This window comes from Lissotriton helveticus, chromosome 5_1 (genome assembly GCF_964261635.1).
Source record: "Lissotriton helveticus chromosome 5_1, aLisHel1.1, whole genome shotgun sequence".
NCBI lineage: Eukaryota > Metazoa > Chordata > Amphibia > Caudata > Salamandridae > Lissotriton > Lissotriton helveticus.
The window spans coordinates 101069342-101085554 of record NC_136065.1 but is presented as its reverse complement, the minus strand read 5'-3'; the positions used below and the strand labels follow the sequence as shown (position 1 = coordinate 101085554).

Below are 16213 nucleotides of genomic sequence, written 5' to 3'. Positions count from 1 at the left end.
GGTGTTTTGGAATATTTCGTCAGCCGATAATATACCAAAATTAAGCCTTTTGTAGTGGCGTAGTCCGAGATGGGTTGAGAATGTCGTGATGTATCTACTCTCTTCCACTAGTCCCAGTTGGTGATAACCGGCATTAAGATCCAGCTTGGAGAACCATTGCGAGCCGTTAAGGTCGGCAAGGATATCATCTACTGTTGGTGTGAGGTGCCTCTCCCGTTTGATTGCTCTATTTGGCATTCTCATCTCAATGCAGATCCTAATTTTGCCCGGCTGCTTTGGCTTTTCTGCGATGGCCATGGGCGACACCCATGGAGTGGGGCCTGACACCTTTTCAATCACGCCTTGCTGTTCTAGTTTCAGTAACTCCTGCTCGACCAATGGTCTCAGATGAAAGGGGACTCGCCGGTGTCGTAGCGCCACTGGCTGCACTGCTTTGTCGATGTGGAGCTTCACCGGTTGTTTCTTGATGGTTCCTAGCCCTTCGAAAAGTTTCAGGAAGAGCTCTAGGATATCTTCCGTCTGGAGCATCTTTACGGCATTGGCGAATGCTATCAGTTGGAGATCTTCCGCGGTGTGGCTTCCTACCAGCAAGTCCGCCTCCCTGTCTACAACGTGGAACGTAGTTGTGACTTCCTTGTCCTCCGCTTTCACTTGGACCACCATCTTTCCTCGGAGAGGAAGTGGTTTCTGGCTTCCATATGTTAGGATTTGGATTTTGGACGGTGTGAGCTGTGGCCTCGGGTTTAAACTTTTGTAGTGCTCTAGGCCCATCACGTTGACGGTGGCTCCCGTGTCAATCAGGCCCATTACTGCTGATCCATCTATTTCAATGTAACATTTTGGCTGCGGCCTCCGTCTCCTCTTAAGATCACTTGCGAACTATACGAAGTAACACTCCTCTTCCTCATCCGTTGAGGAGTCATCCAGGCGCTGGTAGTTGCGAGATGGTGTCTTCGTTGAACGTGACGTCGTCGGTTCTTCTAGCGACAGGTGCCTCACTGCGCCTGCTACTGACCTCTTCCCCACGGCGCTCCTGCCTCGGAGTCCTCCCCGACACACACTTGCGAAGTGATTCCGGATTCCGCACTTGGAACACGTCTTGCCTCGCGCTGGGCAGCCGTCTGGGTTGTGTTCCTCCTTACCGCAGTATCCACACTGGGTACGCCGCGCCGCTCTGGTGGGCCACCTTCCTCGTCCACTCCGAGTTGGTGTGTGCGGATGGCGTCTACCCGCTCCGTTTTCACGTGGGTGTTCACATCTGTCTGCCGTCGCCCGAATATCGGATAACTCATGTGATCCTGCAAGAAGCAGGATCTCATCTAGGGTGATGCGCGGTTGCCGGAGTATCAGTGTTCTCAGAGTTTTATTGCGGCAGCCCTGGATCAGTTGTGCCGTGACTTCCTTGGCTTGATCATCTTCAGTGCACGTGCTCACTAGTTCCCTGAGCCAGGCGTGAAAAGCGTCCATCGTCTCCCCTTCTCTTTGCCTGGACTGTCTAAATTTGAAACGTTCTTAGTGGGGGTTGAGCTGCGGGTCGAAATGAGCATTCAGGGCTCTGACTGCTGCATCATAATCATTTGGTGCCCCGGTATTTGGGAGGTGTGCAAACAGCTTATAAATTTTGTCTCCTCCAAAATGTAGAAGTAGCGACCTTTTTACTGCTTCGTCCGTTTCTCTGGTGGCGATGAAATAATTATTCAGGCTTCCAATCCAGACTGTCCACCTTGGGGCTGCGGTCGACGGGTCAATTAGTTCACTGAAGGGCGGCAACACTTGAATCTGCGAGTGCGCTGGAGGTGGTTGCACAGGTGCTGCAGCTGGCTGCTGTGCGGCATTTGGGGCTGGCTGATTTGACATGATGTGTTTCTGTGTAATCAGCACCTTCCTAGGAGGTCGACTGTCTTGTTTTGTGCCACCAGCCTGTTGTTGGCGCTCCCTTTTGTGTGATTGGCTGCCTTGCTTTTGCCACTGCTTGTTGTGCCTTAGCGTGGGCTTGTGATTTTACTTCTTGTCTTTGCCACTGCTTGTTGCGTGTTATCCTGTTGATTGGCTGTGCTTGTTGTGTCTTGGTGTGTGCTTGTTAGTCTGCCTCTTGTCTTTGCCACTGCTTGTTGGGCGCTGGCCTATTGCTCTTTCCAGACTCTCCCCTCTATTGGATGCCGATTTTGCTTAGCTGGAGTCTGGGGGCTTCTCTCACGTGCCAGACTGATTTGCGTCTCTGTGGCGTTGGGCGGCCTGAGCTCACGGCTTCTCTCGCTCCCTTCGCGCCTCTTCTGATCGCGCAGGCCTCGGTTTCTCACTGCGCATGCGCGCACTCTTCAGTTTGGCCGCAGCGCGTCTCGGCCTGATCACGGGCTCTTTCACACGGTGCACATGTCTTCTACATGCCGCCCCAGGTGAGTCTCTGCAGCCACTCTGCTTCGCGCGCGGCTCACTGTTCTCGCTGCCCCCGACGCGGGGTTCTTGCTCACACCTCCTGGGGCTGCCGGTCAAGTCGGGCATGTCCCGCTCTTCCGCCGCACCGTCACTCGGTCTTCCTGATTAGCGGGGCTGCTGCGGATGACGTGTGTTGCCCGATCCCACCTTCGTCGCCAGTGTGGGGCTCCTTTATAGCTCAGGTACTTCAGGGATAGATGCACGTGGGATAGGAGATTAACAGTGCCAAGATTAGAGGTCGTACACAGAAGGACACACATACAATGGATTGCTAGTGTGGACCGGAAGTCTCCAGCGACCCCGGCTCGTTTATTTAAGCCCTCTGGCCACGCCTGGCCAGAGGGTGATACAATGTTGGGGGTAACTTCCTGCTGTCTGCCCGGAGGCAGAAACACTAGAGCGCTACACTTAGCACACGCCCACCATAACGTCGGATGGCCGGACTGTTCTGAGCACCAAAGAGGTTAATTATTAGTCAGGGCATCTCTCTACCCATTTTAGTTCTTTCTATCTACATTTGCTGTTTGGCTATGAACAGATTAATGGATAAATGGCTTTAGTTGAATTTGCTTATCATCGGAGGGTGACCCCGGGGGTTCGTGAATTCGAGTGTGGCTGGAGGAAATGGCAGAGTGTCACTGGAGACTACAGCGGCGGGACTGGGTGAGTGTGGATTTACCAGATAAGATAACTCCGAGTTTGGAGAGGGCCCCCAATTTCCAAAACAGCGGACTAGATATGATTGCAGTGAACTAAGACACCCGACCCCCCAGAATGCTTTTGTTTAAAGTAAATGCGGGCTTCAAATGTAGTTCTTGACGACGTGGGATATCTGGTGACTCCCTCCCGTTTGCCATGCGCATGGATTCTGATTGCCGTACCCAAGTGTGGTTTGTCCGGGACATATGTGCTCGACACGCCCACCTTCATATCGGCGAGGGTGTCCGATTTCGCCCTCCTAATACCATCCCCTAGATTGCACTCTCACCTTTACAGGGTTAAACTGCTGATAAGTAATATTTGACGTAGACACTTTTAACAGCCACCGGTCGCTTCATAGCTAGACAGTTCGCGGAATTACACGCTCGCTGCTAACACGTGCTATTGTGTGCAGACAAGTGTTCGCCGCAGACTCACGTCTTTCGATGATCTTAAACCGCGTGCCCTTAAAACAAGACGGAAGATGGTTTAACTATATGCAGGGCTTTAAGTGGGATGAAAAAACTGGGGGGTCTCTCAAAGGGGTGTGGCCTATGTAACTAAAGACGAGCTTAAAAACACGGAAGCTAAAAGTGTGCCGCCCGACCTGTATTTCGTGGTTTCTGTCATTGCATCCATATATTTGATACAACAAGTAACATCATACCTACAAGAAGTCAGGACTTTTGGTTTTGCCAATGGTTGTTAGTTGCATACAGTAAATAAGGGATGTATGACATCACAACGCATGCTTTTACATCGCAACTTTTACAACGCATGCCTTTACAACGCATAGTGTTGAGGGGTGCTGGATGGTGAATAGTTTAATTTACTATTGCAACTCCAGTCCCCGTGGATAGTAGGGAAGGTGTTGGATAGTAAATTAAATCTATTCCCTATCCTAGAGCTCCCCCCAGCGCAATGCGTTGTAATGGTTTGCGTTGTAAAAGTTGCGATGTAAAAGCACTGCGTAGTAAAAGTTGCGTTGTAAACGATGTTTCCCATAAATAAGCAGCAACTATGGCTTGTTGTATAAAATATTGCAAAAGCACTGGTGACACAACAACGATGTTGCTCCTGAGTTTCAAAAAGAGAAGGGTAATCCAGAGAGAGAATGATTAGCTTTAAAGGATTTCCAGTGTGAGCATTGCAGAGTCTAGAAAAAAACAGACCGCCTGTGCCAGGTCACAAAACAGAGCCCGATAGAGACCCGTTTCGAGGCCCCCTTTAAAAAACTGCCGTTGCTCAGACCCCTTGAGACCCGGCCCACTTAAATCCCTGACTATATCCATCCATACTAATATAATAAAGAGAGAGCCCAAATCTTTGATGCGGGTAATCTCAGGAACCACAGCATCAATCACAACACCCAATACAGCATTGAAAATGGCAGTAGCAATAGAAGGACATAGGATATGCAGACGCCCACCATATACATTTAAAAGGTAGAAGAACCGTGCCAGCAAAGTAGTCCCTTGTGGGTGTGTCTGCGTTGTGCTGTGGGCGTGTGCTGGGGGCGTGACAAACGCTGGGGGCGTGTGGTATGTTCCACCCTTCATGCCATGTCTCATATTGTGTGCTAATCCCACCCTGCTCCCTTTAAATACCCCTGCACCCCATAATCATAACCCACCCTTACTCCTTAAAATACCCCAACACCCTTAAACACTAGCCCATCTTAACCCTATAAATATACCCTGTACCCCAAAACCCAAACCTATCCCTAAACCCTAAAAATACCCCTGTACCCCAAAACCCAAACCTAGCCCTGAACCCTATAAATACCCCTGTACCTCAAAACCCAAACCTAACCCTGAACCCTAAAAATACCCCTGTACCCCAAAACCCAATGCTAGCCCTGAACCCTAAAAATACCACTGTACCCCAAAACCCAAACCTACCCCTGAACCCTAAAATACCCCTGTACCCCAAAACCAAACCTAGCCCTGAACCCTTAAAATACCCCTGTACCCCAAAACCCAAACCTAGCCCTGAACCCTAAAAAGAACCCTGTACCCCAAAACCCAAACCTAGCCCTGAACCCTAAAATACCCCTGTACCCCAAAACCCAAACCTAGCCCTGAACCCTAAAAATACCCCTGTACCCCAAAACCCAAACCTAGCCCTGAACCCTTAAAATACCCCTGTACCCCAAAACCCAAACCTACCCCTGAACCCTCAAAATACCCCTATACCCCAAAACCCAAACCTAGCCCTGAACCCTAAAAATACCCCTGTACCCCAAAACCCATACCTATCCCTAAACCCTAAAACCACCCCTGTACCCCATAACCCAAAACTATATCTGAACCCTTAAAATACCCAAACACCCCAAAACATATACCTCAGTACCCCAAAACATATACCCCCATACCCATACTTATCTTATCCAAACATTTTAAAAAAACATGCTTTTACAATTCATGCATTTACAACGAATTAAATGTATGCGTGGTAAAAGCATATAAAATGTAATGCCATGCGTTATAATGGCATTGCGGAGTCATGGTACTTTCATAATGAAAGTGTGCGGAGTGATGGCATGCGGAAAGAAAGCTGCGGAATAATGGGTGTTTACCCTCCCCCGGTAAGTACATTGGTGGCACGGCGGCCCACATCTCCAGCAACATACTCATATTTTTTCACCACCCATTTGAAAAATGCACAGGTCTCTCTCATTGATGGCCAGCACCGACATACACTTTTGGACACACCTCCCGCCACAAGTTCTAGAATTGCGAACTTTAGAGCTGGGGAGCTACTTTCGAATCTCGGCATCAGCTCCACATCCTGTGATTCCAGGCAAATCGCTTTGTCTCCCCGTGCCTACCACAAATGAATATGTTCTTCTGTAATATAAATTGTGCTCATGCCATGTTGTCGAGTTCGCGCTATATAATATTGCAAGGAAAAATAAAGTAGGGAAACTGGAGTTCACACACTACTGAACGCGCACTCTTAAGTGCATCAGCAGTGCACTGTGAATCCGAGCGTTTCACAGGCCTGTCACAGATAAGAAATGTTATCAAAACGAAATCCTACAAAACAATATACTACTGGCCGGCAGCAATTCATACCCGGACAATGTTGGGACGGGCTGCTAGTGTATGTATAAATGACCTCTATCTACGATGCATTTTAAAGAGCCCTGTTCGAGGCGGGTGCAGACATGCAAGAGAGGCTTGCCGTTGTTTTGTTTTTATAAATTGTTGCAGTCATGACTACTAAGTGTAGTGTTCCAGAGTTGTAGAGGCATATATTGCTTTGTGCGTGGTCTAACAGGGGGGGTGGGCGGCATTTGTGTTGGAGAATTAATTAGTGGGCGGAGTTCGGACGGCCTCCAGCCGTCCTCCGCACACGCCTACCGTGAGGACGCACAGGGTTACGCCCCCTAATTAAATCCCCGCACCACTGCGGAATTCGCCCGCAGGTAAGGGGTTAAAAACCCACATGTGCTCCACAGTGGCAGCCCCTTTCCAAGGCTCCACTGGTCACCATTTATCTGATGAAGTTTGTAGTGAGGTGTTTAACTGCACTAATGACATGAAACCTTTTCTCAGACATAAATTGGTCCCCGATTGTGTGTAATGCGACTGTGTGTAATGCCGCCAGTGACCTGTTGGGTATGAACTATTTCATGTGAAGTTAGAAAAACTGTTATTTTTCAGCCTTCCAAACATTAAGTAAAACAGTAAATGCAGGAAGAAATTGTTTCATAACTATTTTCGCGCTGTCCACACAGTTATAAAATAAAAAATATATATTATAGCAAACAGACACATAATTATCACGTTAAAAATAAAACGGATACTTTTATGGAAATCCACATTTAGGTGACTGCTCCTGGCACTTACAAAATATTACAGCAAAACCAAATTGCTGGTATTTTAGCTGAGAAAGGAAGAAAACCTCGAGTCAGAGCACAGGCAGCAGAGGAGTCGGTTCTCTGCTCTGACTGTAACATGAACCCGGAAGTCCCAGCGCAGCCAAAGAGGGGCAGACGAGGGGCAGACGCACAGACACACCCACTGCACACAGACAGGGGCAGACGCACAGACACACCCACTGCACACAGAGAGGGAAATTGAAACGTAACCCTTACTTCCTGCATTTCTGCATCATGGCGGCAGCAGCTCAGCTCGGAAACCTCAAGGAAGAGGCCACTTGTTCCATCTGTTTGGAATATTTTTCTGATCCGGTGTCAATAGAGTGTGGACACAACTTCTGCCGCTCCTGTATCACCCAGAGCTGGGAGGGAAGAGATGGAAACTTTCCCTGTCCACAGTGCAGGGAAATATTAACCGGAAAAATCCCCAGACCCAACAGACAACTGGGGAACATGGTGGAAATGTTAAAACAGCTTCATCTGCCCCCCATGCGGCCCACAGAGGATAATATGTGCGAGAAACATGAAGAGAAACTGAGGCTGTTCTGTGCAGAGGATCAGAGCATGATATGCTGGGTCTGCCGGGAGTCCAAGGAGCATAAAACTCACTCGGCAAGTCCTATAGAGGAGGCTGCAGAGGAGCACAAGGTATGTGTGTGGACATCCAGGGATCACTAAGTCACTTAGTGAGGGGCAGTCAAAGAGCACACGCTATGAGTGTGAGTGTTCAGAGATCACATATCACCCTTTTTATACGGTGGCCAGATGGCTCTATGTCACTGGGATACCACTTGTCCATTCCTGGGTTTTGCTTTTTATATATCATTTTTATCTGGTGTGTTGAAGCAATAAGGGTCAAGTAAAATGAACCAAAACTACAACTCCCATAATGCACTGATATGTTAAGTCATAAGCCCAGAAACGGAAATGTTGTTTCCGGGTGGCATGGAGTTAGGCGTGCAACACCCATAGAGCTGAAAGGGCTTTACATACCTTTGTAAACTGTATTCCAAGGCTTAGTTTGTGTTTCTGGTTCCAGTCGCTCCTGGTCTCCCATCTCTGCCTATGCCTTACATTTGAATTTTACATTTACTGCCCTATTGTGTAAGAATGCATTTAATGAAAGGGATTATAAAGTAGGGTTGCCAAAAGAAAAATGCCAGCCATGTATTATTTAAAGAGCCTACAAAGACCTCGTCTTGACACTAAATAGAGTTATAAATAAAAAAGTATGTATTCATTTGTAATATGACTTTTCTGTCTTTGTTCACTATAATTATCAGTCATGGATCATTTAGGCAGCCCTACAACAGTTAAAAGTGCTTTCTATTTCCTGTTCGAAGTATGCACAGATAAGTGCTTAAAATACGGCTTTAGGTGACTGTTAATTTTCTTACCGTCTGGGAAATCAATATGATGAGCGGGCAACCCTAATCATAAGACTGGAAGTTTATTGCAGGAGCAGCACATTATTTATTTCTTCCACCTTTGATCCCTGATTAATGCCATAACAGCAATTACATGGTGAGTTACTTCAAGTGTCTGGGAACCCTACATTCAGACAACTCACTCCTCATTCTCGCCCTTCACTATCACGCTCACCCTGCACTCACAGCGATCACAATGCACTTGCGCTGTTCACCCTGTACCTCACCCTGCAGTCACACAAGCACACTACTCACCCTGGACTCATGTCACACTTCACTCACCTGTCCCCCTCACTGCTCAATCTGTAATCTCACTCGAAAAAGCCCATTACTAACCATGCAGTAATTCGTCTCACTCTGCACTTACATCCGCACCCAAATTCATATGGTCACCCCCCCCTCTGCAGTCACTCCTCTTACCCGACTCTTACTGTTGCATCGTGCACTGTGCACTCACATTGGCACTCTTGCCACCCACACATCGCAGAGGGTTAATGTGCCTGCTACAAAGAACGTGTACCATGCAGATCATAGAACTGAGTGTGAGTAAACTGAGTAGCGCTATAAAAAAATGAAATGTTTGTCAGAAAGGTGGTATAGAGAGATGAGGTGCATTGTTGGTGAGTGGTAGTGAGGGAATTCATGGAGAAGGAGGAAATCGGGGAGAGGGGACCACAAAAGTCTGTTGCAATGTGTGCGGCCAGTGCTAGGGCCAGCCTGAAGTTCGGGTCTAGTTAGGTCTCGGCCTAGAGTACACTGCGCAGCAGTGTCGCGCAGCCGAGAATTTATGTCTCTTAGTATGGGGGCTTGAACCCGCCCCTCTTCTCCATTGGCTGGCTTCCTAAACGGAGGCCAGCCATTGGGGGAGAGGGGCGTCACTCCGTTCAAGCCCCGTCTTTTTCGGATTCGGGGGCGTGTTTTTTGCAGTTTTCTCGCCGTAACGTCATCCGTCATTCAACAGCAAAAACCACGCCCCGAATGCGAAAATGGCGGCGCTTTTCTGACCCCATTTCTGCCCGATCGATGCCGAGTCTTGCCGTTTTCTTGACTCTTCTTGCCTCTGTTCCGTGATTGCTTTTCTGCCCCCTTCCCTCGTTGTGCGTGCTTTTCTGCCCCCTTCCCTCGTTGTGCGTGCTTTTCTGCCCCCCTTCCCTCGTTGTGCGTGCTTTTCTGCCCCCCTTCCCTCGTTGTGCGTGCTTTTCTGCCCCCTTCCCTCGTTGTGCGTGCTTTTCTGCCCCCTTCCCTCGTTGTGCGTGCTTTTCCGCCCCCCTTCCCTCGTTGTGCGTGCTTTTCCGCCCCCCTTCCCTCGTTGTGCGTGCTTTTCCGCCCCCCTTCCCTCGTTGTGCGTGCTTTTCTGCCCCCTCTTCCCGCGTTGTGCTTGCTTTTCTGCCCCCCCCTGTTCACAGTGCTGCAACGACGATTGGCTGCTGCACAAAGCGCTATCTAAGAAATGCACTGCCATTTTAGAGTCTTTTTGAAGGTCTTGGACACTGCTTCCCTGGTTTTCCGAAACGACCCCAAACCCAATACGGCATTTCACATCAATATGTACATTGCTGAGGAGTGGGGCATCGTGGTCATAAAAAATAGAGCGTCCTTGAAATAAGTGTGGCCCTCTGAGCCTTTTATCTGCGGCCTACACTCACTTCTAACCATGCCGTAAATTAAATGTTATCCGCCCCAGACTCGTCGTTCCTCGCCCGGGGAACGAAGTGCAACACCCCAGGTGTCTTCAGCAGTGCGAGGGCGCTACAGGCGCTATAATATGTGAGAAGAGTTTATTTACAAAGAGCGTTTCCTTCATTCTGACAACACGCGGGCGCGCTGATCTGGGAAATTAGACGCAGATTTCGGATTGCGAACAGGCGTTCAAATATTGTGTGTATTCTTTCTTTTTAACAGTGCATGGTGTTCGTGTGCACATGCCCCGGTGCTTGCTGCTCCTGGCGCACCCATGTCCCGATGCACAGTCCTCGTGTGCGCAGGCAGCCGTGGTGTCCGCTGCGTGCACTTCACACGTGCACCTGTCTGCCCTGGCGTTTTGAGGGGTGGGTGGAGACCGAGAGAGGGGATAGGGTTGGCATCACTGGATGGCAACATGCAAACCGCTAACATGACAGTGCCCCCGGTCGTAAAAACACAAACAGACCACTGAGAGGCCAAGGAGTGCGAAGGGGCAGCTGCTGCCACGAGGAGTAGAGGCCTGGCGGTAGGATCTGGGGGCAGGTGCCCCCCTCCCCCACGTGTGCCCGCGGGGTCTGAGGAGTTGAAGGCACTTTATGCGCCGCCGAGTCTTGCCGTTTTCTTGACTCTTCTTGCCTCTGTTCCATGATTGCTTTTCTGCCCCCTTCCCTCGTTGTGCGGGCTTTTCTGCCCCCCCTTCCTTCGTTGTGCGTGCTTCTCGTTGTGCGTGCTTTTCTACCCCCTCCCTCGTTGTGCGTGCTTTTCTGCCCCCCTGTTGTTCACAGCGCTGCAACGACTCTCCTAACTATCCAATCCTTATAGTATTTAAGGACTAATTTGAAAACTGAAGCATTGAAATGTTGAAATACACACACCAGTGGTTGAATGTGGGGTAGCTTTTAATCCATTATCAGACACCAAAACCCATGGCTGACTGTGTGTGTGTGGCTCTGTGTGTGTGGCTCTGTGTGTGGGGCTCTGTGTGTGTGTCGGGGGGGGCTCTCTGTGTGTGTTTGTTGGGCGGGGGGCTCTGTGTGTGTGGGGGGAGGCTCTGTGTGTGTGTGTGTGGGGGGCTCTCTGTGTGTGTGTGTGGGGGGCTCTGTGTGTGGGGCTCTCTGTGTGTGTGTGTGTGGGGGGGGCTCTGTGTGTGTGGGGGGGGCTCTGTGTGTGTGTGTGGAGGGGCTCTGTGTGTGTGTGTGGGGGGAGGGGCTCTCTGTGTGTGGCTGTGTGTGTGGCTCTCTGTGTGTGTGGCTCTCTGTGTGTGTGTGTGTGGCTCTGTGTGTGTGGGGGGGCTCTCTGTGTGTGTGTGTGTGTGTGTGTGGGGCTCTGTGTGTGGGGCTCTGTGTGTGGGGCTCTGTGTGTGGGGCTCTGTGTGTGGGGCTCTGTGTGTGGGGCTCTGTGTGTGGGGCTCTGTGTGTGTGGCTCTGTTTGTGTGTGGGGGGCTCTGTGTGTGTGGGGCTCTGTGTGTGTGTGGGGGGCTCTGTGTGTGGGCTCTCTGTGTGTGGGCTCTCTGTGTGTGGGCTCTCTGTGTGTGGGGCTCTGTGTGTGTGTGGCTCTGTGTGTGTGTGTGTGTGTGTGTGTGTGTGTGTGTGTGTGTGGCTCTGTGTGTGTGTGTGGCTCTGTGTGTGTGTGGCTCTCTGTGTGTGGCTTTCTGTGTCCGCTAATACTCTCTACTACTCGCTAATGCTCACATATTGCCATTGTAAATGACAATACCATTTATTTATGTTTTTAAAAAAAACAAAAAATGAAAAAAATGCCATTTGCAATGCCAATAGCTCTAACTTTAACAAAGCCAAGGCCATTGCATTGTAAATGCTTGTTGTGCCCTTGCATCAAGTCATCTGACCCCCCCTACATGTGTATGCCATTGAGGAGGCTGCTGAAGAGAACCGGGTTTGTCTGTGTTTTTTCAGGAAGTCAACAAGCACCCGAGAGTCCATAGAGGAGGCTGCTGAAGAGCTCTAGGTATGTGTGTGGATGTTTATGGCTCATAATGCACCACTTGCAGGTCATTCTCCGAAAGACGTTGAAAATGTAGAAAGGAAGCCACGGGCGGAGCAGGGGGCCCAGGACGCCGCATAATCACCGGGCGGACTCTGCTGCTCACTGCAGCTGGATCATCGGGGGCTGGGAGGCCAGCCCGGAGCGGCGCATCATGTGCGGGGCAGCGCGGGGCTCCCCGCGGCGGAGGACACGCTCATCCCCCGGGCTCTGCGGCTCTTGGCGGCCGCCCTCCTTTTGCAGCAGGCTCCAGCCGAGGCCTCTGATGGGACAACGCTATGCACAACAGGGTTCCTAAAGGATGTTTACCACACCACCGTCTACAGGAACGTGCACGAAGGACAACCTCTCCTAAACGAACGCATACCGTGCTGCAGAGCCGGCTGCCCCACGAGCGCGTGACTTCTAGAGAAGCCGCTGCCTTCCCCGACATCATGAATGCCCCATACACCGCGCAGAAGGCCTTTCTATACATCCGCAACTGCGCGCTGCAGCTGTGGCTGGAGAACCCCGCATTAAGCTGACCTTCGAGGCCACCCTACAGCAGATGGAGGCGCCCTACAACAGCGACACCGTACTGGCCTACCGTATACACAATTACCTGGAGAGACACGGTATCATTAACTTTGGTGTCTACAAGAGGGTAAAGCCATTGCCAACCCAAAAGACCGGGAAGGTGATCATCATAGTACTCGAACTTCAGTCTGTGACTTTTATTTTTCTTTCCTTTTTTTACTTTCACTTTATTTATATTACTGGCCCTGTACATATTTAAATGCTATGAACTCCTCAACATAGTTGTTTAATTTAAAATGGCTGCTTGCTGGTGTGTTCCCACTAGCCTAGGACAACTGAAAGAGGACCATAGTCCCTACAATCACTAAACAGAGTAATAGGACTCACCAATGCTGGACACTAACAAAGGACTATATATCCGGGCAACAAGTCATACTAAGGATTCGGCCATCTTGGAATGTCCTCATTACATTGCTTTAGACTGATCTCTCACATAGATACCCCAAAGACTAGACTTTTTGACCACCTCCTGATCCTCACTCTATTCTGGCGGAGTCCGAAACGCATACATAACCGACTCCCGGTGGAGCTGCTACTTACAGCTATAGGGGAGACTGGCTCTGGCACACCGCTATGGCCGTCACCTACCCAGTCAGACTTTGGACTTTTGTCTCGTTTTCTTCCCCGCTGCTGTCTCCTCCTGTGGTTTACCAGCTTCCCCGTTCTTTCTGATCTTGATTTTCATGTTCATCTGTTTTTTTTTTGTTTTTTTTTTTGGAACCTTATGTAAAGCCGTTGAGACGACATGACCATTGCCCGGTGGAGCCGTTTGGTTCGGCTATAGAGGAGTCTGGCGCCCGCGGCCGTCACCTACCCAGCCGGACATTGGTGCATGTCACTCCTCGTCCTTTCACTGCTGTCTCTTTATATCTTCCTCCAAGGACCTCCTCTCCCTCTCTCAGAATCCCTTTTCTTGTCCCCATCTTCCTTCTCACCCTCTCCTCTGATCCTGACCTGCCATCTTGTTCCGTCCTTTGTCCGTTTCTTTCTCCCTGCTCCCACTCATTCCCACTTTTCCCTTCCCCCCCTCTTTTCCCTTACCCCTATTTTTCCCTCGCTCCCATTGCACCCTAATATCTTTTGTTTTTGTAATTGTAGGAAGGTAGATCCCTGACTATGGTTGCCCCCAACTTTTTGCCTGGTGTTTTGCTGGTTTTCTGACTTAGTTGACCTGGGACCCTGCTATTCAGGGCCCCAGGCCTACTGCTCTCTCTGTAAAATGGATTCCATGTACCTTAGGTACATATCTAAATTGGATACTGAGTCACCTTATCAGTCCCTGTACAGTGTACCTTAGGTACCCAGGGCATAGGTGTACCCAGGGCCTACCAGGGGCTGCAGCATGTATTATGCCACCCCTGGCTGGCCATCCAAATCTGACACAACTGGCTGCTTGACAGCTGGGGCAAGGTGGTGTAATCACCCTTTGCTTTAGATATAGTATACCTATATCTAACCCTAAAATGGACACACAGATCTCCTATCAGTCACTCCTATGGCAGGCCTTAACAATCCTGAAGGCAGAGTGCTTGGAATCGTGTGAGATGGTGCTCTGGCATGAGCTGAGCCTGTCTGCGGCTTTCGGGATCCATCCCTTAGCCGTTTCCATGATATCGCATACCATATACTCTTAAGTGCATTATAATCCTCGCGGTTATATGCCAACTCTGGTATCGCTTTATCAAAACATGTCGAGTAAGGTGTCATACGAATTGGAATACTAACCCCTCGCCAATTCTGGCGACGGGGTTAGCATTCCACCCTTCTAGAGGGACACGACATGTATGTAACCCCTAACCCCGGTTAAAGTCAAACAGAGCCTCAGCTCCACAAAATGGATGCTGCCACCGAGACACAAGTCTGCCCTCCTGCTGCTGGGAGTCCTCCCAGAGCAGGAGATAAGGACAAAGGGTTTCCTGCCAGGGGCGGTGCCAGCACCGTCCCAGACAGGGTTTTGTGTATTGTAGGTAGGCAGGGCTTTAGAGGAAGGTGACTGCACGTGGCACCCCGGTGCTCACTGTGCATAGGCCGGCTGGAACCAGTTCCAGGGTCACTCCAGACCCTGTGCTGGGGAAAAGCCTGCCAAGGAAGTGGGTGTAACCACCCCCCTCCTAGTCCCACCCCTAGGGCAGGACTTAGTCGCGTGCCAGCCCCTTTTTACAGGATAAAGGTAGGAACTGGCCCCCTTCCAAAACAGATCATCTTTGAATCCTGAAACTACTTTCCACGAAAGGAACTCAAGACTTCTTCCTAAGATTTCTCCCTTGTGACTAAGGAGTAGTCACCCTGCATCCGCAGGCACCATCTACAGAACACTGCGGTCTGCTGCAAGTCCTTCCTCCGGAATCCGACTGCCCAGCTCGACGAGAACCGGCTTCCCTGGCACCTCTGACCTCTACCTACATCATCAGTCACGCTGAGATTCGTGGGTGTGACGAGACCTCGAGGGACCGGCCATCTTCAAGACTGCACGACTTCTGAACAACAAGCCCGCCGAGTGAATTCCTGGTGAGTGCTTTGGGGTCCGAGAAGCCCCCACCCTGAGCAGCTCCAGCACCGAAGAGCAGCCCCCCAGCATCTCCACGATCTGCGTGGGGCCCTTCTGCTTTTTACTGCTCACCGCGTTGTTTGGCTACTAGCCCGCTGGCTTGTGGCCTTCCTGACGACGCCCGACGACATTTCTGCTGCTGGTCTGGTTGCTCCAGACTGGCCCTTGCTTCCCTCCATCGGAGAAGTACCCTGGACCCTCCTGGTCCGCCCAAGACGCCATTTTAGGTCCACCGCGTGGGCCTTGCATTTGCCAAGACTTGTTGCCCAATCCTGGGTCCAGCGACGTCGACAGCAAGAACCTTCGTGGGACAGCTCGCACCTCCATCCTGGTCGCCGACAACGCCTCCTGGTCCGAGAGACTGCAGAGCCCAGCAGCGCCCACTCACCTGACTGCGGTGACTTCGCCCGGTGCCATCCTGGTGCCCACTTAATCACTGGCTAGTGATTCAAGAACTTGGTCCCCTCTGCTTTCAGGTTTTCTTCTTCCTTGATCCAGGCTTGGATCCATCGAACTTTTCTTCACTGGTCGCCTGCCAGCAACTTCTTCCTTCCAGGCTCCTGGTCCGGCAACGAGATCCCCGACGTCTTTTCAGACCTATGCAGCTGCAGCCCCTGGGCTAGGTAACTTCGGCACTTCGGTGTCCCAGCATAGCCTCACTATCCAAGGGTCAGGATCCACTGTCGTTTTCTCCCTACCAGGTCGGGTTCGCCCGTGAACACTAACTTTGCCTTTACTAGCCTCCATAGACTTTGTCCCGCATCCCGCGTGAGAGTGCACACTCTGCACCCGAGTCCCCTAGGTCTCCTAGAAGTAATTTAACGATTCCCTAGTCAAGTCCTAGCGATTCCAAAGCCTATTAGTACTGTACTTACCTGCTAGTAATTTCGCATTCCACTTTTAGAGTATATGGTTTTTCGTGCCCCTCGGGCATTTGTGTATAACGTGCTAACT

General features: G+C 50.5%; 1 protein-coding gene across 1 annotated transcript in view; it reads left to right on the top strand.

Annotated features, from left to right (window-relative positions):
* Nucleotides 1–7162: 7162 nt before the first annotated feature.
* LOC144754223 (E3 ubiquitin-protein ligase TRIM39-like) overlaps nt 7163–16213 on the top strand; it is a 149886-nt gene continuing 140835 nt past the window's right edge. The window contains exon 1 of the mRNA XM_078641811.1: nt 7163–7669. Within this exon, the coding sequence (XP_078497937.1) occupies nt 7256–7669 (414 nt within the window). The 5' untranslated portion in view covers nt 7163–7255. The remainder of the gene's footprint in view (nt 7670–16213) is intronic.